General features: G+C 40.9%; 1 protein-coding gene across 2 annotated transcripts; it reads left to right on the top strand.

The window, feature by feature from the left end:
- Positions 1-24,158, top strand: LOC146498105 (carboxyl-terminal PDZ ligand of neuronal nitric oxide synthase protein-like). Of its 2 annotated transcripts, XM_085141411.1 has the most exons (10): positions 8-669; positions 1,370-1,441; positions 3,554-3,646; positions 3,759-3,817; positions 4,637-4,745; positions 9,738-9,867; positions 10,324-10,451; positions 19,708-19,869; positions 20,863-21,031; positions 21,484-24,158. In XM_085141411.1, exons 1-10 carry the CDS (start codon positions 565-567, stop codon positions 22,014-22,016), a joined length of 1,560 nt encoding a protein of 519 aa, XP_084997537.1. In that variant the 5' UTR covers positions 8-564; the 3' UTR covers positions 22,017-24,158. The 2 variants fall into 2 exon arrangements, with proteins under 2 accessions (XP_084997538.1, XP_084997537.1); XM_085141412.1 differs by lacking the exons at positions 9,738-9,867; positions 10,324-10,451 and having other exon boundaries at positions 1-669.
- The last annotated feature ends 1,912 nt before the right edge of the window (positions 24,159-26,070 follow it).

Raw genomic sequence — 26,070 nt, forward strand, 5'->3', positions numbered from 1 at the left:
AGGAGGCCACACAGCCCTGGAGAATCTCGAATCCACTAAACTGTCTTCAGGGTTTTGTTTGTTCCCTGTGATGCCGCTAGATGTCACACAACCAAACACCAGCAGCAGCTGCTGATAGAACCGACACACCACTGAGTATTTCTCCATCTATTAGGTGTCATGCATCCAGTTTAATAGCTAGTACACGTGCGGACAGTGAGTCATTAATTAATTCTGAGGGAACTTGAAGAAGAAAACGATCCAGTGCTGAGATCCGTGCGTCACCGGGTCCCCGGCGGTGGCGACGCGTACTGCTCTTCAGTCGTGCTTCGCTTCAACCCGGCTTTTTAAAAAAAAACGGGCCAGTGAGACCGCTCACCGATCGCCGATTAACACATTAATTGAGCCCATCAACCAATCGTTCGGTCGCGACCGTGGCGCCTCGCCCACGGCATGACCTCCGGAGTGACGCGTCTCTCCGATGAGAGGGCGGAGGGAAGAGCGCCGGAGGAGATGCGCATATCTGCAGGTCTCTAGCGCTGTCGTAAAACAAGTGTCGGGAGCAAGTGAGCTAAAATTAAAGCGATGCCAGGAGTAACCAAGTACAATTTAGTGGATGACGCGCAAGATTTGAGGATCCCCATGCACAACGAGGAGGTGTTTAAGCATGGGGTGTGCTTCGAGGCAAAGGTAAGAAGCCTCTGCAACAGATTGTACTTTCTGGGCAGCATTTCAGGCTTGAAGACCAGCGAGTCCTAATATGCTAAACACTGTTATGTGGGCTTCTTGGGTTTCAGATGTCGTCTTATATTTCTTTTTTCTTTTTTTCTTGCATAATTGTGTGTGTTAGTTTATTGTTGCGTCTTCTGATCATGCAATAATTTTATATTTTATATTAAATTTCCCTTTATGACTTTGTCATTTTTTAAAATTCATTTTCATAATCTTGTTTCAAGGATAATACAAAGTTTTGGTTTAGTGCAGATGAATGAGACTGACTGCACTGTGGGAATTATGAACAGTTCTTTAAGTTTTACTGTTTTGGCTCTGGTCTGCACTAATAACATGATTTAGTCTGTAAAAAAAAAATCATATAGTTTGTTCGGATGTGTTGTCCTCTTTGACCAACACTTATATAGCCAAATTCATAATTTTATGACAGATAAAAACTGCAAATTGCCAAATCTGAGAAGGTAGAATTGTCTATATTTGATATTTGCTTGAAAAAATAATGTGCAGTGTAATTACAATTTTATACATAGTTGTCTGCTTATCCAAAACTGCTGACAATGGTTCAATCTAAAGAGGAGACAGTGTGTCATCCCAGCACTTCCCAAGTATTCACTTCCTCAACAATCCCATCTTTAAACCTTTCTCTTATGTTTTGCAGTACATAGGCAGTTTGGAGGTGGGCCGCCCCGGGAGCCGAATGGAGATAGTTGCAGCAATGAGGAGAATCAGAGTAAGATTTCCCTGAAGCACGCACACTTTGCCTCTTTGACAAAACCCACTTTGAAACACTGGCGACATTCGCTGCACGTGCACAAAGACGCACTCCTCACAAGTTCCTTTCTCCTTTTCTTCCCCTCTTTACACATAAATGACCTGTCTGTGTAAAACTACACAGTGGGCAGATTCAGTGGGCCGTCAGGAGCAGTTTAAATCAGGGCAGGATTCGTAGGGCAGCTTGGATTTTCTGGCTGAGGAGAGACACGGCGCACAGGGATATGTTTGGTGCCATCAGGGGAAAAAAACAACATCCTTCAAGCCTCCTTTCGTTACGATCATGCAAGGCCGCTGGGAACAACACGCGGCCTTGTCATTAAACATCACTGCAGTGTTACAGAGACACTCGGGGAGGAAAGGATTTAGCTGCTTGTCAGCTGTTGCGTCTAATCTAACAACCAAGTTTATGGTGTCACTCGGAGATCGGCCGCCTCCCCAGTGACACCCAAAGAAAGACTTAATCCTGATCCAGCATCCCGTACAGTGGGCGATGCTGGTCATTTGATCACACTGGCAAAGATGTAGGGATGCTGTGTGTGTTTGGATTCCTCTTGTATTTTCAGGCATCCCAGTAGTGTGTGTGTGTGTGTGTGTGTTTGAACATTTTTAGAAAGTAGATTCTAAACTTGCTTTTATGCATTTTGGAGAAAATGACAGACACATTCAACAGAGCAGCTCAAATGGAGAAAAGAAAAGAGAGAAACCCACACAATGCACAAAGCAATCCAACCGCTGAAGGCTTTTCTCCTGCATTTTAGCTTTTATTTATCTGTGCTTAAGCAGACAATGTTAATTTACTACAAAGCTCCTATCTAAAAGACTGTGAAATGCTTTGCTCTAAGTCTTTGAAACAAACTGATAATAAGAAGGCAAACGAGGCAAAAAGAGACAAATGATGAAACTACAATAAAACTGAAAAAAAAAGATTGTAAATGTGTGTGGGATTAAGATGGATAACATAAAAGCAGGTTTGTAAAATGCTCGGGCTGTTTTTGAGCTCTGTTATCACACAGTAATTAATAGTCTCTGCTTCTGGGGGAGACAGACTGTGAATATTCAAAAGCTAACTTGTCCTTAAAGCACTCGCAGTGGCTCAGGGGGCAAGACGAGAGGTGAGCTTCCACAACCTGTAGCGTTATTTTGTCCGGGGGCGGTTTCAGTGTGAATTAGTTTCGGGCTCATGTGCGTGAAAACGTGGCGCGAACGCTTCATCTCCCTCTGACAGCAGCATGTGCGGAGATGGATGGTCCTGGTTTATGCAGAGCTGCATTAGCCTGGATTGCACACACACACACCACAGAGATCAATGTCCTTCACCTGAGCACCTGCATCCAGCCTGCATGTGGGGAAAAAACTCACACAACAACAACCAGATGCATTGACAGGACAAGACCAGATGACAAGGACACAGGTCGCAGGCTTGCATGGTCAAACCTCTCTGGACTAAAATCAGCTCCGCCTCCAGTTTCTGATGAAACTAAGAGAAAGCTCTGCGTTCTCATATTTACACAAACCAAAGGAAACTTGACAGAGAATTTCCAAGCCTGCTGCACACGCTGGGCAACAGTGTGTGTGCTGGAGAGTGATTTCATCAAACCTCATCTGATCAATTAATAATCTGATGTCTGACTTTGTGTTTTCAAAGCCAAACATGTTATTTCATACAAATCTTTCTGTTTTTTGGTTTTTACCCTACATCCTATGACGGTAAGATTTGGAGTCTGAGCCTGCAGTGGCGGCAGAGGACACACTGTTAATCAAGCAGAGGGATGAAAGCGTCCCAAACATGTCCGTCTCCCTCTGGGAAGTCAGCCTTTGAAAACTTAAAAAGCTCCCAGAAAGAGAAACTGACAGTTTCTCGATGTTTACGCCATCCCAGTTTTCCTGCGGGGAAGAAGACAGTGAAAAAAGATAGCTCCTCTCCGTGTGATCCTTCCGCTTCATAGAGCTCCATCTCTGCAGGACCATAAATATATTTAATGCGAGTCAGACCGGGTAGTACTGTAATCAGTTTGCTTTGATTCAACTTTTGGATTTGTTGTTTATTCTATCTATTCCTCCTTCACAGTATGAATTCAAGTTGAAGAACATAAAGAAAAAGAAGGTCAACATTGTCGTATCTACTGACTTCGTCAAAGTGATTTTGCGCAAAAAGAGGAAGGTCGGTCTTGCACAACCACATATGATTTTTCCATTTACTAGTTTTCACACCTTGAATGACATCTTTGTTTTAAGTCACAGTTGTCAGCTGTGTGATTTTTGTCTTGCAACAGAGAAAAGGGTGGTCGTGGGACGACAACACCATCTTGGTGACACAGGATCCTATCTACAGGTGGGCCCTGTCGACTGTAACAAAGTGTACATGTCGCTCTGCTGGAATATGTTTACATGCATCCAAAACACAACCTCCCTGTCAGGCTGTGCAACGAAAAGCTTCGTTTTAGTACCCATCTCTTTAAGATGCACATCTCGAAAAGTCCAGACGTCTCATCCTCATTCCTCATTTGATGTGACAAAAGCTAAGAAATGCAGGTCTCATATTTTAAGAGCTGCCATCATAAAACTTTGGTGAAAATGAAGTCTGTGTGTGGCTTTTAACTTTTCTCTCAGTGATCATTTTACTTGTCAGATCCAAAATCAGCATAAGCGATTGAACTTTATGTGATTTTTGATAGGGTTAAAAAATAAATCAGGACATTAGCAGGGCAGAGCATACATATTTCAGGTTTATGTGGAAACTTTAAAGTTAAACTACAGTATGCGGTGTAGCGCTTCATACATTTGCTTGCATGTGAAAAATCCTCCGTTCAAGACCAGGAGGAAACACAAACCCAGCCTCAAGCTGGTGTTCTCCCAGTGCTGCTCCCAAGCTAGGATAAATTCTTCAGATGTTGTGAGTGCGTGAGAATCAGTTTTTCCCTATTTGGCGGAGACTTTCTAAGTGCAGCTCTGTATTACATAGGGATCTAAATAAGTCACAGAAGAAAGCCCTGGATTACAAAACAAGGTCTTTGAGGCTGTTTAGTGGCAGCGTTTTCTACTGAGGAAAAAAAGCTACATAGCAGGGAGAAAAATGAGCACTTTACATTAAAAACCAGCTCAATCAAACAAGCAATTTAAAAAAAATTGACATGTTTTCTTGCCTCAACAGGATCTTTTACGTCTCACATGATGCTCAAGACTTAAAGATATTCAGTTATATAGCCAGAGACGGACAGAGCAACATTTTCCGCTGCAACGTGTTTAAGTCTAAGAGAAAGGTAAGCCTCACTGCTCACAGATCCCAAAACTACTGCATAAATGACACAAACGTTATACAGCGAGGATGATTACAGAGACATTGAGTTACAATTGCCCCAGATAATCACTGGCTGGATTACCTTTCATTACAATGTAGCCCTCTGCTCTCCTCTCTGGAGATAATGGTAATGTTAGCAACATTAACCAGGCAGCTTAATATTTCTACTCCTGTTAACAGACGTTACTTTCAAAAATGACAATTAGCCACCGAGTCTCCATTTCCTTCATTTTCCTCACAAATGCACAAAAAGGGTTCGTTTGCATTATTTAATGGCTGCTTTCAGAATATCTTCACCAGTTTACCTTGTTAGCAAATAGCTAGCACAATAGCTCTCTATGCTAACAATTTGGTCATTTTAGGAGGCTTGTAAACTCTCTGGCTCACAGTCTGATGAGGGCAATGATACCATTTACTAGAGGTGGGAATCACCATACATCCCACGATACGATATTATCACAATACTTAACGCACGATACGATATTATTGCAATTTTTTAAAATATTTTGCGATATTCAGATTCTGTACATAAAGGTAAACTTTATCAATATTCATTTTATCTAATATCAAAGTCTCGCACTCAGTCTTTCTCTCATTTCAATCAGTTTTATTGTTGACAAACTGAACGGTTTGTATTACAGTCTAGTCCAACTTAACTGAATGCAACCATCTGGTACAATTATAACTATTCTGAACTATGAAATTTATGAAAACTATGCAGCCCCTTCAGCAACTGAAGAATTTGAAAGTAAATTAAAACAAAATATAATTTTACATTAAATAAAAAAGTTTTAAACTTAATTAAAATAAAACATGTCTTAAATTAAAATAAGTAAACTGTCATGTTTATTTCTGCCAAAAAAAAAGTTAAACACATTTGGACAGTGAAGGAATGTCAGGATTCTTGCTCAGAAAAAGAAGCTGATCAACATGCTCTGAAGTCATGTTCCAGTCCACAAAAACTTTTTTTGTAACAAAATATAAATTTCTGCTGTCCCTGTATCGATACATTATTAGCAAACAGAATATCACGATACTACACAGTATCGATTTTTTTCCCCCACCCCTACCATTTACCTGAAGATAGAGCTTCAAAGAAATAAGGGAAGCAGCAAGCCAAACTCTATTCAGTGGAAACAGAATTAACCCTGCCAGGAACTCTGAAGCTCGCTAATTGGCGTGCTGTTTGTTTACTGTTTGTTTACACATTTCTAAATGAAATGTTGACTTGACAGCTGCCGTTCGTTTGGACTTTTTTTTTTAGCCGTTCGGCTTGCTCATCTTGTAGGCGCTGTGACGTCACGCGCTGAGTTTTGTGCTGATTAAACAAGATACAAACAGAATGTGTTAATCAGAGCACTGCTCAGAGGCTTGTAGGGATTTTTTCCCTTTTTGTTAGAGGCAACATGTCGACTCTCTTCATCCCAGTCTTCAATCTCTGTGAAAGGCTAAGTTGACATGAAAAACACTGGATGGTTCTGTCCGTCTTCCCATCTAAAACCACCTCTGAGCGAATGACTGAAAGTATATTTTCCAGTGTTTTACTGTTTTAGCGATTCAGAAATAGACAAACATCTTTTGCAGATTTTTTTTCTTTTTTAACATCAACAAAAGATTATTTGCATTTCCGGTTCAGCTTCTGAAGCATCTGTTAGTAGCGTTCATGTCTGTAATCTCAGGGATGTATAGCCATAGCGCGGACCTCTAGAATCAGACCCCATATGGCTGTGCTAGTAAATAACTTATGAAAAATGAGAGGCGTGTTCTTCTCCACATATCTGCATATCAAGCAGCGTCAATTTTTCCTCCACGACAAAGACTGAGCATCACTGAGGTTGACTCCCATCCCTTCACCATGGATACCAGACAGACAGTGGCTTAGAGAAGCTGAATACTAATCGTTCTGGTGGGAAGCGAAAAGAAAAAGGGGGCATTTTTGCTCCGCGCTTAAAGACATTTTCACTACAGCTGAACCAAATACACATCACAATGTTAGAGACGTGGTCTGTGGTGCTTCTCTACCTCCTTGGGGCTGTTGAGCCTTATCTGGTTGTTGCAGGCCAAGCATGTGTGCTGAGTAGGAGGAGATGGACCAGCTGATAAGAGGAGATTTGATTTATTTTCATCACAGCATGTTGCAGCGTAGCAAAGCTTCGATGTCAGCTCGGTACACCAACACAGCCTTTTGTCCTCAGCCCTCGGAGGCCTGTCAGTTTAACCTGACAATTTTAAAGAAGAATTCAATTCTGTATTGATTGAGAAATATGACGAATTTCCTTACAGTGTTTTTGCTTTTGCTGTTTTATATTGCTATTTCACTTGATTGAACTACTTTCAAGCTCGAGTTGCCTTGAAATTTAAAATGAATGCCTCGAGGCAGGATGGTCCTCTAGAGGCAGATATCAATAAATGCATTTCTGTGCCACTGTTCAGTATGGAAAGCGTCACCCGTAATGAGACTCGGGAAGGATATGGTGGATAAAGTTTAACTCCTGTGGTTTAAGGTTGCTGCCTCTGGACTGCATATTAAGGCTTTATGAAAAAAGAAATGCGAGGTTGAGCTGCAGATAGATAGATCTCCAGGCTTTCCAAAGGCTGCTTTTTCACTTGTTTTCACTCAGAGAAGTGTTGTTTTTTTGGTTTGTTGAGCCATCCAAAAATTAAAAAGACACATAACTCAAAGGATGAACCACTTTGTTATTAGCAGCCAGTTGCAAAACCCAAAACTTTAGCTTCAGCACCCATTTCTTTAGCTGAATCTACTTAAAATACCAAATACAGCACAGTTTGACAGGCATGAAATTGTATTTTTGAAAAAAAGCTTTCAAAGACCTATTAGCTGAAAAATTGTTGTCTTGATATCTTGGCATGAGGAAAAAATCTTTAGTAGAACAACATCTGAAAGTCATGTCTTTAAGAAATAGAGAAAAAACCCAGGACAGGCCTGACAGAGGACCTGAGAGATGCATCTGCACAGAGGAGGTCAGGAAAGAGGTGTAGACAGTGAGTGTCTACAGCAGTCTGTAAAACACGGTGGAGGCTCTGTCACAGTTTGTGACTGTGCTGTTGGAGAGCTTGTCAAAACTGATGGATTTATGAATGCAGAACAGCGCCATCGGGTGTCATTTTCAACATGACACTGATCCCAAACGTACTGCCAATGCAGCAAAAGAATGAATGGAAAAACATAGTGGATCATTATCAGTTATGGATTGGCCTCAACAGAGCTCGGACTAACGAAGCAGTGTGAGAGCATGTTGACAGACAACAGAACAAAAGGCAGAAACATTCAAAGAAGAGCTTTGAATGTCTGAAGAATACTTAAAGCAATTACAAGAAAGCTAAGAGAGTCCAGAGTTGTACAAACTCTGTTTTTGCCTTTTATATCGTATTGCCATATATGGTTGCATTTTTGAAACACTGATGATGTAGAAGTCTGAAAAACTCATGAATCAAATATTGACACATGACACTTGTTGCAGTTCTCCTCTTGTTGAGCTAAACCACTTTGCAACCATTTGGGGTTTTTAATTAAAACTTACACTAAAACAGACAAATATGGACAGATGACAAATGCAGATCTGGCTCTGACAACCTAAAAAAAAATCAAGAAAAAGAAGCATTAAGCTGTTTGTTCTTAAGACCAAAAACAACATGTAAACTAACTATTTATTTATTTTATTTAACTTGATGCTTTCCTCCGTGTTCGATGTTTCACTATACAACAACAGATTTTGATCTGAATGTGCATCAGTGAAAACAGATATATACAAGGAATCCTGAATATGACCATGTATTAGTTAATAATTAATTGAGAATAATATTCCTAATCATGGGCAGCACAGTGGCGCGGTGATGAGCACTGTTGGGTTCTTTCCGTGTACTCTCTTCCGGCTTCCTCCCACTCTTCCAGGACATGCTTACCCTAACAAGGATAAGCGGAAGAGAATGGATGGATGGATGGAATTTCTTTCGTTTTTGATGCCAGCATGTACATTTGTACTTGCTTGATTTTTATTTTTCTATTCAAAGAGGCTTATTGTAGTCCAATCATTTCACTTCCCACATTCGTGGCGTTTCACATCATTCAGAGCTAAGTGTGTCATATTTCAATTGTTTCAATATGCAACCCTTTCCAGCTAACTGTGGAGATAAAACAAAGAGATTACAGTAAAATAGTCGACATTTTTCACTGTTTTTGAGGATCAACCGAGGGTTAATACTGTGTAATTTTTTCTGTAACTCTCTGGGTGTCTCTCCTCCTGTGTATAATAAGGGTTTGTAATTAGTGGAAAAATCAAGTTTTAGGACATGCTTGTAAATGTCAGGGTTAATCTCTAATGGCTTTTTCTTCAGATCAGTTCCTAACCCTAGCACAGTTACCAAACATTTAAGACGAGTTGTAGTCCTTACTGTAATGCCATTCCTGCGACCCAACTAAAAAGATCTTAGTAGTTAATATTTGTGTCTAATTCAAATTAAATTGAACCTCCTATACTAAAAACGGCTTAATCTTCACTCTGCCATCAAATTTACTTGCTCCTGAAATACACCAATCATCGCTGTGACAGCAGCATGCATACAAAAGAGACACACAAGGAGAAGCAGCTCAAGTCCTCCCAGCATTTGCTGTCCTAATTTGTTTTCTTTCTCCTCCCTCCGTTTCCGTCTGCCTTCACCTCCTGCTTTGCCCCAACATTCCCTTTCCTCCTCCTGCTTGCATTTTTCATCTTCTCTCTCGTTACCTGTGCACAATGTTCATACACTCGCTCTCTCTGTATTCGCTTTTCTTCCTGTGCAACTCCTCTGGGGCCTCATTTTCTCCCCAACTGTGTACTTTCATTTGTGCATCCACCCTCGTTGGCCTCCTGCTGCTGTTCTCTCAAAACGTCAACACACACACACACACACACACACCATCTTCTTGGTGTCTCCATCCCACCCCCTCTCACAGTCTCAGGCCATGAGGATTGTGCGGACAGTGGGTCAGGCGTTTGATGTGTGTCACCAGCTGACCCTGCAACAGAAAGACGACGAGCAGGAGGATGAGGAGGGGAAGGCGGAGGAGCTGCAGGCGGTGCCAGGTGACTCACACCGACAAACGCAAACACACAAATCTGCATCCGCAAAACCACTCCCTTCTCTCTCACGTCTTCCCGTTCTGCTTCTGTCACACAACACAACGCACACAACGCCCCCCCGCCCAGGCCTGCGACTCCTGTTTCTCTCGCTTTCTCTGTTATACAAGCTAAAACTCGGAGTGAGGCAGAATCAAACAGTGGCAGTTGAGCACACCTCTGTGTGAAAAGATGTCATTATCCTCCTCCATTTTTTTTTCAACTTGCCACGTTGAATGTTGAAGCTGCAAATTGGTTTTGGTTAGTTGTGCGAGCTCACTGATCAAAGCCCTTTTTTGTGTGGGCTGCTGCCAGCCGACGCTGTTGCTGTCACTGCCTCTAGATATGTTGCGAACTTTAAAGCACAATTTTTTCTTTTTCTATAAAGCATGACAATCCATCCTGTGCATCTGGTCTCTGCAGCAAAGAAGAGGTTTGCATTGTCAGAGGAGACAGACCTTGAAGCCACTACAGAGGAGAGCATTGAGTGCGTCTCCTCATCAGACCCGGAGAAGAGTAAAAAGGACGAGGCTCTTGGTAATGATGGAAAGGTACTGTTGCCCTTCATCATTTCAGCATCGCTGTTATGAAACATGGAAACACAGAAATCCTGCAGGGAGATGATATAGGCACACTTACATTTTATTTATGGATGGTTATGGCACATGGGTGGGTTTCCCATGATGCACTGAGCGTTTCTCCTTCAGTCATCTCCTGTATTTATACACCAAGTTGCATTTAATCCATTTAATTGTTAGTAATTCATTTTAAACTCATCCCCAACCGGTCATGGTAGATGGCCCCCCTCCCTGAGTCTGGTTGTGCTGGGGGTTTCTTCCTGTTAAAAGGAAGGTTTTGTCATGGACTGACCGTGTAAAGCAGGCAAGATAGGACCCAAACATAGACTCACAAAGGCAAAACTGAACTCAAAAACACAACAGAAAATGCAAAACTAACTAAACTTAGAATATGCATGAAACTAAACAGGCAGGTAGGCAGAGCACGTGGCAGGGAATGAGGGAGAACACGACACTGAACAGAGGGAAGGCTTAAATACACAGGGAATAGGAACAGAAAACACATGGGAAACACAGCTGAGACGAATTAGACACAATGAGACCAGGGAAACAAAAACTAAACACACTGAACATGGAACGCACGTCTTTTACAATAAAACAGGAAACATGAGCTTGACAGAGGTGTGGAGGAAAGGCAGACGAGAGGTAGCGAGGGAACACGAGAGCGATATGACGAGCTGGAGAAACACGGATAAACATGATAGGCGGGGGAACATAGAATGAAACACAAGGAGGGAAACCAGACACAAGGACTCACACAAACACAGACACACAGTGGACAAAGACACAAGGGGGAATCTAATAATCAAGGAGCTAAACAGGGAATATGAGAAAATATAAAACAGACTAAGACTACTATTGAACCTAAAACATAATACAAAATATCACTAAAACAAAAGAAATTCAAAGTGCTGGGTAGGGATGGGTATTGATAAGATTTTCACGATTCCGATTCCATTTTCGATTCTGTTTAACGATTCGATTCTTTATCGATTCTCTTATCGATTCTTTTTAAAAAAGGAGAACACTAAGGTCAAATAGCTTAGAACTTTGTTTTATATCTTCTCTTTGAACGAGATAGAAATTTAGGAGTAACATGGAGTAACCAACAGTGACATCTTAAGAGATCCACAGCCTACGGCTTTTCAATGGGGTGTCACAGGGTCCCCAGGAAAAAAATTGTAAATGTAAAATAATAAAATAAATATTCTTCTGTAGCAATAAAACAAGAATATCCAGTAATGTTCCTGCCTACAATTAAACACATTCACTTACCTAAAATCGGGGCATCTGCTGTGGCAAATGGGTGCAAGCCTTTGACCACAAACTTAGTCACTGCTCGGTGACATTCGTCTATCCTGGCCTGAAAGGAGACGCTAACGGTAGACTGCAGCGACAACTGCCAGCATCTGAGCCAGACTCTGTCTGTCTCTCTCATCATGGTCATCTAAATGCACAGTAATGGCAGGTTTTGTAATAAGGCAGATCGCGCTAACATAATATGCACTGTTAGTTGATTATTTACCTGCCGCATTAACGGGAGAGGACGTGCAAACGTTACCGCCGCTGCTGGGTTGAGATTCACGAGTCCGGAGCGGAATTAAAAACACGACATTCATTTAAGGTCATCGCGTGTTTTGTGAGCAAATGCTTTTGCATATTCGTAGTGTTTCCTCCCTTAAATGAAATATCTACTTTGCAAGTATTGCAAGTTGCCCTGTTGTCATCCGTTCTCGTAAAGTATAACCAAACTTTTGAGCGTTTGAGCCGCTTAGGCGCCGTGTTTCCTGCCAGGTAAATGACGCTCCGCAACGTGGTGACGTCATTCGGGGCGACTGGAATCGATAAGGGAATCGTTTGCAAAAATGGCAAACGATTCCAAGGAATTGAAACAGTGGGAACCGGTTCTCAACAAGAACCGGTTTTCGATACCCATCCCTAGTGCTGGGTCAAAGGGACCCAGAACCATGACAGGTTTTCCTTCACGCTCATAGACAGCTGAGGTGTTCTCTTTTCTCTTATTATGGCCTCTGCCTTGCAGTGTAAAGCATCTTTAGGTGAGAGTTTAGGAGGTGTATAAATAAAATTGAAATGAACACAGCAACTATAATAAAGAACTATAAATGAATAATTTTTACTATTAATAAACAATTATTTTGTCTTGTAAGCATTTCATTAGGATTACTGTTAGAAAAATAACCAAGTTACCTATAGTAATCTACACTATACTACTATTATAATAATGCTCATGTGGCTTTGGGTGGAGCTTTCTCAAATTTCTGAATATATAGTTATAGGAAGTCATGTTTAGATATGACACATTTAAAATAGTATGTAGTATCATATTGTATTTGTAGGCAGTGTTTTTTACAGATATATACTCTTGAAGTCAGGTAACCACAAAATAGGATCTTTAAATCAGAATGTGCAGAACAAAAAAGGGACTTTTTCTCCTATTTTGTACCTTAGTTTAGTTAAAATAAGTCAAGCACGTTCCCATCCTTCAAGTTTCATTGTTAAAAATACCAACATATCTTTAATTTTTCACTTGCCATCAGAGATGGGTAACGCGTTACTGTAATCCGATTACTTTTTTCAAGTAACGAGTAAAGTAAGGGATTACTATTGCAAAAACGGTAATTAGATTACCGTTACTTTCCCGTAGGAACGCTGCGTTACTGCGTTACTAAAACCGTGATTTTTTGCTAGAATGTCTCATAACAGTGACGTAAGCGAGTGCGACGTTGGTGACAACAGCTGTGTGCAGATCAACAATGGATAATATATCGAGTGCGGGAGAGAGTATGAGCGTGCAGTGTTTAAAGCGTGGAAGTACTGACCTTACTTTGAGTTTGCTTCCATAAAAAGTGACAAAAACATTAGTGTCCGTTGTGTGTGGGAAGAAAACTTCTTTTTACAGTGAAAAAAAACCCTAAACTTCCAAGCAAGCACTGAGTGTGCAACGACGTAATGGGAAACTCACAGAGAAACTCACGGATTCTTCCACTGACCGCTGCGCCACACCTGCACCAGGGTAAACTTCCGCCTACCCTACTCCTGCTTTACAGGTGAAAATAGAGCAAAAGGACCACTAGTCTTTGACTTTATTTATTTTCTGCTGTGTTTTACTTTCTATTTGAAAGAGTGAGTGTAAACACAAAAAAATATATATTTTATGTGCTGGAATGTGCAGAAAATAGGTTTAAATGTTAAACTAATTTCTTCCAGTCAGAGAATGTTGCATATAATTAAATTTTTGCTTGATGCATAAAGTTAAGAGATTAAAACTGATAAAACAAGTTTTAAAAAGGGACTTTTCCATTTGATTACATTTTGTATGATGGATTATGCAGAAAAAGTAGAATTGGGCTGAAAGATCTATCGCTTTATCACCTATTCAGGTTGTAAAGTGTTTTTAAAAAGTAACTAAGTAACTAAGTAATTAATTACTTTTGAAAGTAAGTAATCAGTAAAGTAATGGGATTACTTTTTGGGAGGAAGTAATCAGTAATTAGTTACTGATTACCTTTTTCAAGTAACTTGACCAACACTGCTTGCATTGCAGGTATACCTCTGGTTTTTGGTTCCATAGTCTATAGCTTTAAATGCCAATGAGCTGCTTCAGGCCATGACATATTCTAGAAAACCGCTCTCCTGTTTTTTTCTGTAAAACCTTTTTTCATTGATACCAACGGGGCATTTTCATTTCTTGAAAAATCAAGCCAACTGCAGTTCCTCTTGGTGCCACTGGAGGCTACCTCCAAAGGGAGTGAGCCCCCAGATCCTGCCATGTTGAAATAACAGCTTTACAGCATAAAAAAACATGTTTACAGACTGGTGCAGCGTGTTTTGTCCCTGGATAGTTTCCCCCTGAATAGAAAGTGTGAGTGTGGTAAAAAAAAAAAAAAATTATTATGACTCATTCACTTTGATTATTGATTTAGGAGCATGGTTTTATTCATTGACAGGTGTCCTGACACAGTAACATTTTTTAGGCTTCATCCACTATTTAGAGTTATTAAAATGAACTCTTCACTGAGTCTCATGTTGAAGTGTTTTTGGAGGATTTTTAATGGACTAATCCGATATTAATATTATGCCTTGCTGTGTGATGGCGACCATCCGATACGTTTGTGCTTCAGTTTTGGAGAATAAAAGTCTAATATTTCATTAGTCTATTACATAGCACTAATTAACAGATATGTGGGGAAACACACTCCATGTGTCCCAGAAGACTAAACCACAAACTAAGCCTCCAAACTAGATAGTTATACAAGCACGGTATCTATTTACAGTTAAAGCATGAAAGTAAATACAAGGAAATTATATGAAAGGAAGCGAATTTGACATCAGTATCTCCAAGACAAAAGTAAAAGCACTAATTAGCAGATATTTGTGTCTCTGCATCGCAGCCATACAGTTTATGAATGTGGCTTACTACCCAAGTAAAGGAAAAAGTACATTTTTAGCTGGTAAATTTGCACTGCGCCCTCTCATATAAGGTAAAATGAAAGAAAAAACAACTGGACAATGGCCAAAACGCCAACAAAATAAAGCTTCAAAATGCATCCAGTACCAAAGTGTGACGTCACTGTGGCTACATCCATGTTTTAGAAGAACTGGTCTGAGATATTTAGGAGTGAGCAGAAGCAACTTATGCATGTTAACTATGGGTAGGAGTGGCTGTAACTCTGGTTTCCTCCAGAAATGTTGATTAGTTAATCGGCTATAAATCATCCTTAAGTTTGAATATGAATGCAAATTAACTGATGACCAGAGTCGACGCCACCTCAAGCCCGGTGTCCATCCACCCATTTGTTAATCCTGAATTAGGTTACCAAAATATATAGATGGGATTTTTAAAAAGTAAAAAATATTGTATTATTCGGTGCTTCCTGGAGTCCCACAGCTCACAGATGGGTAGTTTGCTAATTTTAAAGTTTGTCCTCATAAAAGCTCAAAAGATGGAAAACGGCTCGGAGCTCAGAGGGATATGCGGTCTTGTAAGCAATCATGTCTTTAAGGGTTGCTTGTGAAGAAGGGCTCTTTAATATTGATAGGATCATATGGTTTATTGATGAAATCACAGCCAGGACTTCTAAGTGCTGCTCTGCTCGTCGGTGTGTCGGACAAGCCGCTCTCTGCTATCTGCCTGTCTGCTCATTTTCCCACCGAGTCTCTGAGGAACTGTCAGCTTTATTAATCACAAGAGAAAACCGGTGTTGCTCTGACGAGGTGTTAATTGGTTCGAATCGAACAGTTATTAAGTCTAATTGCACAATGACCCGAGAACAAGGGAATTTAAGCGTCATAGTTTTTGCGTTATTCATTTTCCTGCAGCATTTCATCAGGTCTCACGTGCAACCTGTCTCAGTCCTGTGTTTGTAATCTGAAGGTCAAGTGTCCTTCACAGTAACGTGTTAATGACAATGGAGTCCAATATATTGATTTCCCATCTTTTTCTTGACAGATAAGACTTTCATGTCAACAATTCCTGCTGTAGCACTCCAGCATAATTGTGTGAGTCATTCACCCCAGCAGCAGCGGCCCATACAGTCAATACACATCTATTTATAGAAACCCTAATTAAAGCACTGCTTTCACAATTGGATTTAAGAATATTAGACAATTTCTTTATTCTTATTGGACTAAGGTCATTTCTTTACAGTATAATTATCATGCTTATGTTAAAAAAAATGCCAGTCTAAATATCAGACTTTGATTTATCACAGTGCCTCACACACTTCAAGATAATTCCATCTTCAGCTCTAAAATGTTGGTAAATTTCATGCCTGTCGTCAGGACCTCAAAGAAAAAAATCAAACACCAAGTAGTAGAGAGTTTACAGAAGAACAGCCAACACTACAGAATTTTCCATCAGCAGCAACTTCAACAGAATAGCGTTTATTGATTTTTATTTGCTGTGAAATACAGTTCCCACTTTGATATTTTCTTCATTTATGCAACTTGACGGGGTAGATATTGCATTGATCGTTTTCCCGTTCCCTCCAGGCTTGCTGCACTTCACTCTACCTGCCTGCACTTCAGCAGCATTGAGCAGTAAAAGTGGATTCACATTATACACACATTTTAAGATATCATCACAAAATTCCTTGTAGACACCCTAAGAATCAAGCAGTGAGGATATCTAAGAAACCATCTGTGGATTTCTCCATCGGGATGAAAGCACACAGGCTCCTTGCTGTCAGTGCAGCATCTTTTTGCATTTTCCTCCCTGAGGAGTTCAGACTGGCAAAGAGAAGCTTTCAAACCACTGCTGTAGACATGCTTTTACACATACAAACGTTCATATATTTTTTCTTTCTGCTATTAGTCACGTAGGATTGTGGGTTTTGCTGCCTTATACTTTGTTCTCTGTCTGTGGCCAAGCTCTGTTTCTTCCTGATGTCAGAGACTAATGCCGACTTCAGCCTACAGCATATCAGCTTAACACAGGTTGGTTATTCGTGTCCGGAAAGAAACCAGAGTGTCAACTTACCAGTGTGCCTCATATAATGTGGCATAATGGATAAAAGCTAAAGCCAATTCATGGGCAGATATCGTCTGATATCAGGTGTTTAAGTCATTAGCCGTTTCCGGGTCCAAACTCCGCTTCAGGTCCCAAAGTCAAACACACACTGTGGCATCACTGAGAGTTACAAACTATATAAATTCTTTCATCTTTAATAAAATAATCAGTGTTGCTGCTTTACCAGGTGTAACAATTACGTTTAAAATCCAGGCATCCATGAAAACAGAATTTATGAAGTTTAATGGAGTTAGATGTTAGCAGGGCGTTAGCTTGCTAGTTTCCACCTAAACATAATATACTATTGTCTGACTAGGGATAGGTATTGTTTAGGTTTTATCCGATACCAGTACCAAACCGGTACTTTTGAAACGGTGCCGGTGCTTAAACGATGCTCAAACCGGTGCTTAAAGAATGGAGAACACAAACTTTGTCCAAAAACCTCTCATGTTTAGCTATTTTTTTGTAAAAAGATAATAATGTTAGCCTTTTCTGCAGCTAGAGGGGATTTATGGTATCACTCTTGGCTGGAAGCAGTGCTTAAACAATGGAAAAAACAAACTTTGTCCAAAAACCTCTCATGTTTAGCTGTTTTCCACTTTTTCTTTGGTCATTTTAGCCTTTTTGGCCAGGGTGAAGGGAGTATCTGCCATCAAACAAGAAGACAGCCGCATGTAGCTATGATGATGTTTGCTAGTTCACCTTACATGCATTCATGTAATAACGTGGTTAGCCTACTCAACGTAAATTACACACGAACAACATTAAGCTACTCACGCAGAGAAGAACGGCTGCTGCTGCCATCATCATCCGTCATCATTTCTGCTACACTGGCAGGGCTAGGGGCAGGACTCTCCTCTTTGGGTTCTTGTTGCTAACTCCGGGTCCGATAACAGGCAACCCACGCGCAGTAGATGTGCACGGTGTCTCGCAGCAAGCTATCAAATACAGCGCATTTCATGGCTTTTAACAAAATGGTATACGTCGCCAGGTGTTTCATCAGATTCGAGGTGTTACCTCCTTTGCACAGTATCACAGTATCACCTTAAACCACTTGTTGCAGGCTGCTGAGTTTGCATCTTTTGCTGTGAAGTACAGCCAGACTTTGACCGCTTCGCTTTGGGCATTTTTAATCTGTAGCTCTGCTCTAAAAGAACGTACGTACCTGGGCCCGCCTACTACGCTCGCAAAGGTAAAATGATTGGCTAGAATCCAAAGTGTATGACATCTCAGGAAAAAAAAAAAGAACCGAAATAAAGAACCGAAATGTGCGCTGCTTTTCGGTCTGGTTACTACCGTTTATGTCAGAACCGGTGCCATTACCGGTACCCATCCCTATGTCTGACTGAGTGATTTCTGAAAAAATTCAAACGTACAGCTCTGCTATCACTTCCAACATAAATGAAGACAGGAAACTAAACAGCAGTGACGTTTGGAGGGTTACTGAAGTTGGGCTAGCTGGTATATAATGATGTGCTACGTGGTGGCATCGTTCAAAGATGTTTGTTTACAGTGGACATAGATAGCTTCTTTCACTCCTCTTTCAAAGGTTTTAAAAACACAGCCGCTTTAATAAATGAAGAGCAGTTCCAGACAATTACACTGTTGTCTAACTATCTCTCTTCTATTAATGCATTAGTGTAATACAACCAAGGTATGTGGGATCCACTTGGACAGGCAACCAGGTAGCAAACTGGACATTGTCTAAAACATCATTGATAAGAAAAGATAACCTTTATTAGTCCCACACGTGGGAAATTTGTTTTGTTACAGCAGAAAGTGGACAGTGCAAAGTTATATAGCAAAAATTAATGAACACTGGAATAGAATAAGAATAAGATACTGTACACAACTGTAATTGAAGACAGTATATAGCATAAACAAAGCAAGCATAATGAAAGAGCTGTCCCCGACACACACGGGGGTGTTGAGGTGGCAGATTTTTAAATCACCAAATATTGTTTCGTTGTCGGTTTTAAAACTCCTACATCAGTCAGATTCTGACAGATTCAGTCATTTAAAAGCAATCTCACATAATTGTGATGTATAACACTGCTGGATCATTTGTCCATGATTTTGTTAAAACCTACTGCTCTATTCCACGATCTCAGATAAGCATAACAGCGTTTACTTATTTCAGGAGTCCTCTTCATGCCCTTCAGGCTTTGTATATTCCAGCTCTGTCCCTTTGAGTGTTTTTCACGAGTCACTAATAAAAAATCACTTCCATAAAGGATAGAGCTGTGCACCTTCAATCATAGCTCCTCCTGTGAGACTCATCTCTCCTCACTCCTCCATCCTCTGGGTGTATTTTAGGATTTGAGACATCCTCCATGAGGATGCTGAGATGGATTTCCAGTTCACAGGTAGGAGGACAGAGGGAACTGAGAGGCACATAACAGAGGAATCAAAAGAGCTACTTTGGTTGCCGTTGTCCGATTGTATTCTTTTCTTGGGAAACGTTGATTTGATCCCGAGTGTGTGTGTACTCCTATATGTCTCTCGGTCAGGAAAAGCCAAAATAAGTCTATAATTGCCTACTCCTACAAAAATACTGTGTAGTCTGATCCCAGCATAGTGGTTGTCAAAGTTTGTAGATAGCAGTCTTTATGTGTGTAGTGAATGACTAGTGAAAGTGCTTCAACTCAGCTTGTAGAAGTAGTGGAGCCTAAATCACCATCATTTTATTATTCATTATAGGTATCTGATGACCCGTCTCTTCTGCTGAGCTCGCCCATCCTTGGAGCCTCTGTGCTGGCTCATGCTGCAGCAGGGGGATCCTGCTCTGCAGAGCACCAGGTCCACTTCCTTCAGAAACAACTGCAGCAGCAGGAACAACAAGCACTAGCAGCTTCAGCGCAGGTAATTTTCCCCTTCTGGAACCTCACAGAAGATATTTTCACCTTTTAAGTTTGTGTGAGTCTCTTCATGGGAAAATGTGTTCATGGAAAATTTTACAGTAGTGCAAACTTCCACAACGGCAGTTTTGAGTATAGCAGCTGTTTATGTGTGTTTGCCTGTCTGTGGACAGATCTTGTCAGCGCGATGGTGTTGAAACCACGCGAGGTAGAGCCATTAAAATGTCACGGAAGTGCCGTCGAGATCGAAATGAAGCTTGCATTTAAAAAGGGGTGTGTTCCGACCCATGAGTGCTGAGTAAATGAAGCTAAAAATATCCACAAGTATTTTTAAAGCAGGTGATCTCATGCCACTGTGACGCTATCGCACAATTTTTTTCTTCTCCTCCTTTTTGTGATGAAACTCTCACTAACTGTATTGATGCACACAGTTTTTTTTTCTTTTTTGTGCACTGAATCATCAGCTGTGATGCATTTAATGAAAAATCACAAGCCTTGAAGAATTCACCGTGTGCCTGTGTGCATACCAGCATCAGTTGTTTTAACCCTTTAAGGCCGAAACCCTGAAATAATTGGCAAAAAAAATAAAATGTAATTTGTTGAAAGTGGAGTGGTTATTGAACCTTCTGGACATTTTTTTTAAAGAAAAAGATTTGCATTTATGAGTTTTCATTCTGGGTTATGTAGAGGTATATGTCTAAAATATGATCTGCTTGATGTTACGGGGTTAAAATATGCTCAACAATTTAATGAAATGTGCTTTACTTAATGTAACTGAGCAAAGGCTGTTTGACACAAAACTTCCTGATCACATAAAAAAAGGCTAATTATCAAAACCTCCCAGGAAACAGGACATGAGTATCTGTATTTATGATTATGAAATTCACAGAGCGCTTTCAGACACTAAACCTTTACATAAACTTTGAACAGTTTCAGGTAACACTGAATATGCCCGGGCAGTGGCATTTAAAAGTTGTATGTCTGTGTGTGTGTTTAGGTAAATGTTTTGCAGGAACAGCTGTCGGTGGAGGCGTGTGCTCGGACTGAAGCCCAGGCCAGAGTGCAGAGGCTGCTGCAGCAGAACACAGACCTGCTGCAGCACATTTCCCTGTTGGTCAAACAGATCCAGGAGCTGGAGCTCAAAGCTGCGGGCCAGTTAACATCCAGTGAGTGGCTAATACACTTTTGTAATTGACTTTCCACTCAGATCGTTTTCTCCTTTAAAGTGTAGTGTAGATTTTTATTTGGCTGCCTTTAATCTTCCTGTTTACCTCCATTCTGATCTGTAAAAAAAATCATCAATTTCTCCCTGTTTTTCTTTACTTTTAATTGGTTTCTTTCTTTCCCATTGCGCTCATGTTCTTGTACTCCGTTTTCTCTCCTACTTCTGGCACACAGTTAATTATACTATGACAGCCCTCTTAGAGGGTACCGCTCCCCGTTCTCCCGTTCCAGCACAGACGTCATCCCACTCTTTGTAATCTCAGCTTTGACCCGTCCCCTCTTCTTACATGGTCTGCATCTCTGTTTATATGTGATAAGGAAATATCTTCTGTGCTTTGCTTAATCCATTATAAATATGTCATATATGATCTCTTCTCATTTCTGTTTTCCACAGTGGGTTCCCAGGACAGTCTTCTGGAGATCACATTTCGTGCAAAGCCTCCCGGCGTTCCTCATGAACCCCCCACCCCTTCCTCATCTACAGGCCTGTTAGCAGCTGAGTCCCAGCTTCAGATTAGCAATAGTGCCTGGGTCTCTGTCCTGCCCGGGTCCTGCTCTCCAGGCACCATGGGCGCTGACACCATCCCCTCGGGGCTTAGCAGCAGCGGAGTTAGGCTTGAGTGCTTCCGCTTTACTTCCCGAGCGGCAGACAGCCAGGAACAGGGACAGGACACAGGGGAGACTCCCAGCGACGGGGCCCCCGATGAAAGCTCGCTGCTGCGGGAGCAGGTCCTGGGAGCCCTGGAGTTGCTTCGTTTCAGGGAATCTGGGATTGGATCAGAGTACGAGTCAAACACAGATGAGAGCGATGACCGGGACAGCTGGGGTCAGGGGGAGGGAGCGGGCGCCGACGGAGGAGCCCGACTTTTAAATGTGCTGAATGCAGAGAGTCTGCCAGACTGCTTGGGAGATGAAATGGCTGTTTAGTGGTGATGTGAAAGCTGCACCAGGCAACTTTGAATCTATGTAAAAGCCCAATGGGAAATAAGTAAAATTCAGAATCTGAAATTATCTGTATAACGTGACAGAAAACTGCATAATCTGCAGGTATAAATTACTTGTCGCGCTCACTCACCGCTGTCCTGGCAAAAGTTTGACATTTTTTGCCCTTTTGATTTGCACAGCTTAAGAAAATGTCCGTCTGGTTTACTGGTAGCTCTGTGGATTGTTATTTCTTGCTATTATGTAGTTAATATGTCACACTTCTGCAACACAGAAAAATGTAATGCATTACTTTAGAATCCGTGACACCCAACTAGGGCAGTAATATGATAATAATAATAATAATAATGATGATAATAGCAGAAACATCTTAGAATCATTGAGCATGCTGTTTGCAAATCATCCATATTTTTGTTAATCCTTGGTAATTGCTATATAATAAATTTAGACATCATAATGTCTAAAGCCATGCTAGCTGCTCTATGAGGGTGAGCTAAATGCTATGCTAATATGCACACAAATGCTGTGTCAAAAATTGCTGTACTTCCATAATTACACGTGATCATTTGAGTACATGTTCAGAGTGCACTATAAGTACCCAGCTGATGGACTCAAAAAGTTGAGTGTGGAAAACTACAGTTTTCAGTTAAAGTCGTTTAGAATGGAAGGGACTAAGCAAAACACTGCCTGAAAAGTGGAGGTAACTTAGTAGTTTCTCATGCATAAACTGCACCAAACCATTGTGAGGGAAGACTAGTCTGATTTTTCCATGCTTGCTTGACACAGCATGTGAAACTAGTATAAAGTTCACTTTTTTTATTGTTTCCTAGACTTTCAACTATCCGTTTTTGTTTATTTTCCATTAATTTTTAACTAAAAGATGTCAAAATGGGTCTCTTGTTTCAAGTACTGTGGTTTAGTGAAAATGGAAATAGATTAATAGCCATTGGTAGCACGCTAGTAAAATTCTGATTCTTCTAGGTTTTAAAGAAACTGTTGATCCGTCACGGTCCACACAGCTTTATCGCCACAGGCCAAATACAGAAAAGGTGCTCGCGTTACTGGAGGGGGGCAGGTTTCACTGGCTTCCTGGACAGTTTGCGCCTCGAGGCTTGTGTAGCCCTGCTGAGCGAGTGTTTTCCCCTCATGGTCGAGAGGTTTGCTGTTTAAGAATTTCATGGAAAATAGTGTTTTTCATTTGCAGTTTGTGCACCAGAAACTTTGTTAAACAAGATTTTTCTGACAGTGAAGTTGAAAAAGGCCCATTGTTCAGTATTGATTGCGTGGCATTTTTTTGTGTGCAAGCGGTGTGGGAAAAGCCTGCATCTTTATCCGGCGTTTCCCACACTGTGTCACAAATTTGGTAGAAACATTAGTGCTGATGCTAGCACTTATATTTGGCACTGTGTGATGTTTAAGTGCTAAACTGTCATCTTCCAATAGAATAATATGTGATTAGAGACTTGACGGATTGGTGTTCACAAAATGTGGCAGCTAGCATGACAGTTGCACTAAAATGCTAATCTGTGCACAACTTGCCATGTTCAAGCAGTTAAAATTCATATGTTATGACAGTATGTACATAGCGTATTTCATGTGAGCATATGTTTAAATTCAACCTGAGGCACAGGGGCAATTCTTTAGTGTGTTATCATGTTCACAAATTTAACAAGTAGCTTTTAGCTATTTTATTAGCTAATAACTAGCTAAGTTAAACAGTTGAAGCAGGAATAATGTGACTTGTTTATTTCAAGCAGTTGTTCATAAATTTGCCAATTTCTACAAGTTAATATTAATTTTTCAGATTACATTTTTATCAAATCAACACTACATACATAGTAACATTACGTACTGTAATCCTCAAAACTAAAATGTACCTTCTGCTTCTCGGCTTCAGTGCAGTGGGACATTTAGCACAGTTCACTTCATTCAAACCCTATTAGTCAGTACAAGTGCTGTGGTGTTGCAGGCTGTCTGAAAATCTCTGCTGTGTGTGTGTGTTTGATGATTGTTGTAATGTTTGGTTCCTTGCCTATGAGAGCCACTCACACGGCTTTTTACACTGTGGTTTGATGACATGTCCAGCATGGACACAGTCATTTTTGCTGTTTTTTCATTACCGTCAAGAAAGAAGTCTTCGTTCTAATTATGTAGTTAAAGATGATTTTCTCATTTGATTATTCTGTGTGTCAGAGGTGCACATGTCACCGGGCAGGTGCTGCTACAGTCTTGTCTATGCTGTTAAAAACTGTAGCCGCTCCATACTGTAGGGATAATTCATTAATGCCGTATTGCGGCAGTGATAACCTGCTGTGTCACTCTTGCGACACCCTTTAAAGAAATTGTTTTGAAAATGACCTCAAAGTACAAATTCCAAAATATATGTGATCTAAAAGACTTCTGGACGCCTTCATATTCTTGCAGCCAGCTGCCGCACCGGCTCCATCACGCTGACTGTGAGCCAGCTCTTTAAATCACTGGATTGGGGACGTGTTTTTGAGTTCTTTCCAAAATCAATTAATCTCGTCTTGGCCCTGCTCCCTCCCCCATCCTCTCCTCTCCTCACCTTCCTTTCCTCTCTTCCCTGAAGCTTATCACCCTGCTCCGTCAGTCTCTTAACATTTCTCTTCAAGGTTATGTCTGTTCACAAGAAGTGTGCTGAAAATGAAAGTGCACTTACATCGATGTTTCTCCTCGTGGAATTAAATGCCCTTTCTCAAATGCCATCGGTTGTCATGTGTGTCCTCTTCGTTTGGTGAAACTTACAAATTGCTGAAATATATCCAGGGCTGCTTCAAACCTAAATATGTTCCTAACATAATGATAAGCCGCATCCGTTTCTGGGCTGACCTTTTAGAAATGTTTTCCTCGTTAGTATTTCCAACTGCTTGAGAAAATGAGATGTGGTCCTTCGTGAGGCCGATGGCCCCCTATTATCGTTAGAGACACACCAGCTGTGGTCGTTAAACAGGGTCAGCTCCCATTAAGCACACTGCAGACAGAAGCAGCTTGATGTAAGCAGATAAGGTAGAAAATATGAATAACATAAGCCATTACCCTCCCACATCCTGCCACGTTACCCTGCAGCTCCGGTAGTGCAGCTGCTGCTGACACAGATAGTGGGTGGCCTCCAGGATTTGGTCTCTACTTTCATTTGGTTGATTATACTGTAAAGAAAAAATGGTCTGCAGTGTTATTCTGTTCACACACACCCCTTCTGAATCCTTTCAGTCCCTTTCTCTGAACTCTGCAGGTGAAATGGATTGAAAAGCAGTTTTACTTTGTGTGCAGTGTTGTATTTATCCCTTAGTTTTGGTCTTTTGAGACAGACTGGAATGAAAATATCAGCCCAGATTGAAGTATCTCAATGACACTGCCAACAAAGCTTTTATCGCATTCAGTGAAATATCTGAGAGCTTCAAAAACTGAACGGCATAATTTGTTATAGGAATTCACATTTCCTCGATATTGTCAACTACTGATTGGCAATCCATCCAGGCTCTCGCCCCATAACGGCTGAGATAAGCTTTCCACCCCTGTGACCCTGAATTTAGTAAGCAACAGAAAGTTTTGCAAGTTAGACTCACTTTTATTTTGTAGTTTGTGAGTTAAATGTTGCTGGATGGACTGCCACGAATTTCACTACATTTATGCTCCCCACAGGAAAAATACTGAGCAATAAAAATTCCTCCAGAGCATTCGTCCCTTGAGGTCACAGTCTACTTGTTTTTGGACTTGTAGTCAGACGTTTGGGCCAGCTTTGTTGTACTTTAATCAGCCAACCAGAAGCAAGAGGTAGATCTGAGGGAGAAACAAATGTTTTTACATGCCAATCACAGGGTAGCCTCACCCTAATGCTGCTTTAGCATCTATTTACTGTGACTGTTTAGTATTAAATAGTGACGTCATTTTCTCACATTTATAAGAGAAAGGACTTTTTTGCACTTCTTTCAGCGTTCACCCTGTTGGATGTTATTAGGAATGTGAATTTAAGGCTTTTTTGCACTGGCTTCTCTTTTCAGCTCCAAAAGCATCTTTT

Source organism: Neolamprologus multifasciatus, chromosome 18 (assembly GCF_963576455.1).
Source record: "Neolamprologus multifasciatus chromosome 18, fNeoMul1.2, whole genome shotgun sequence".
Classification (NCBI taxonomy): Eukaryota; Metazoa; Chordata; class Actinopteri; order Cichliformes; family Cichlidae; genus Neolamprologus; species Neolamprologus multifasciatus.

Bases quoted from the DNA above. Each gene is read 5' to 3' on its own strand.
- LOC146498105 (XM_085141411.1), top strand. From the start codon at position 565: ATGCCAGGAGTAACCAAGTACAATTTAGTGGATGACGCGCAAGATTTG. The intron at 1,442-3,553 runs GTAAGATTTCCC...CCTCCTTCACAG, and splicing joins CAGCAATGAGGAGAATCAGA to TATGAATTCAAGTTGAAGAA. The intron at 21,032-21,483 runs GTGAGTGGCTAA...TGTTTTCCACAG, and splicing joins TGCGGGCCAGTTAACATCCA to TGGGTTCCCAGGACAGTCTT.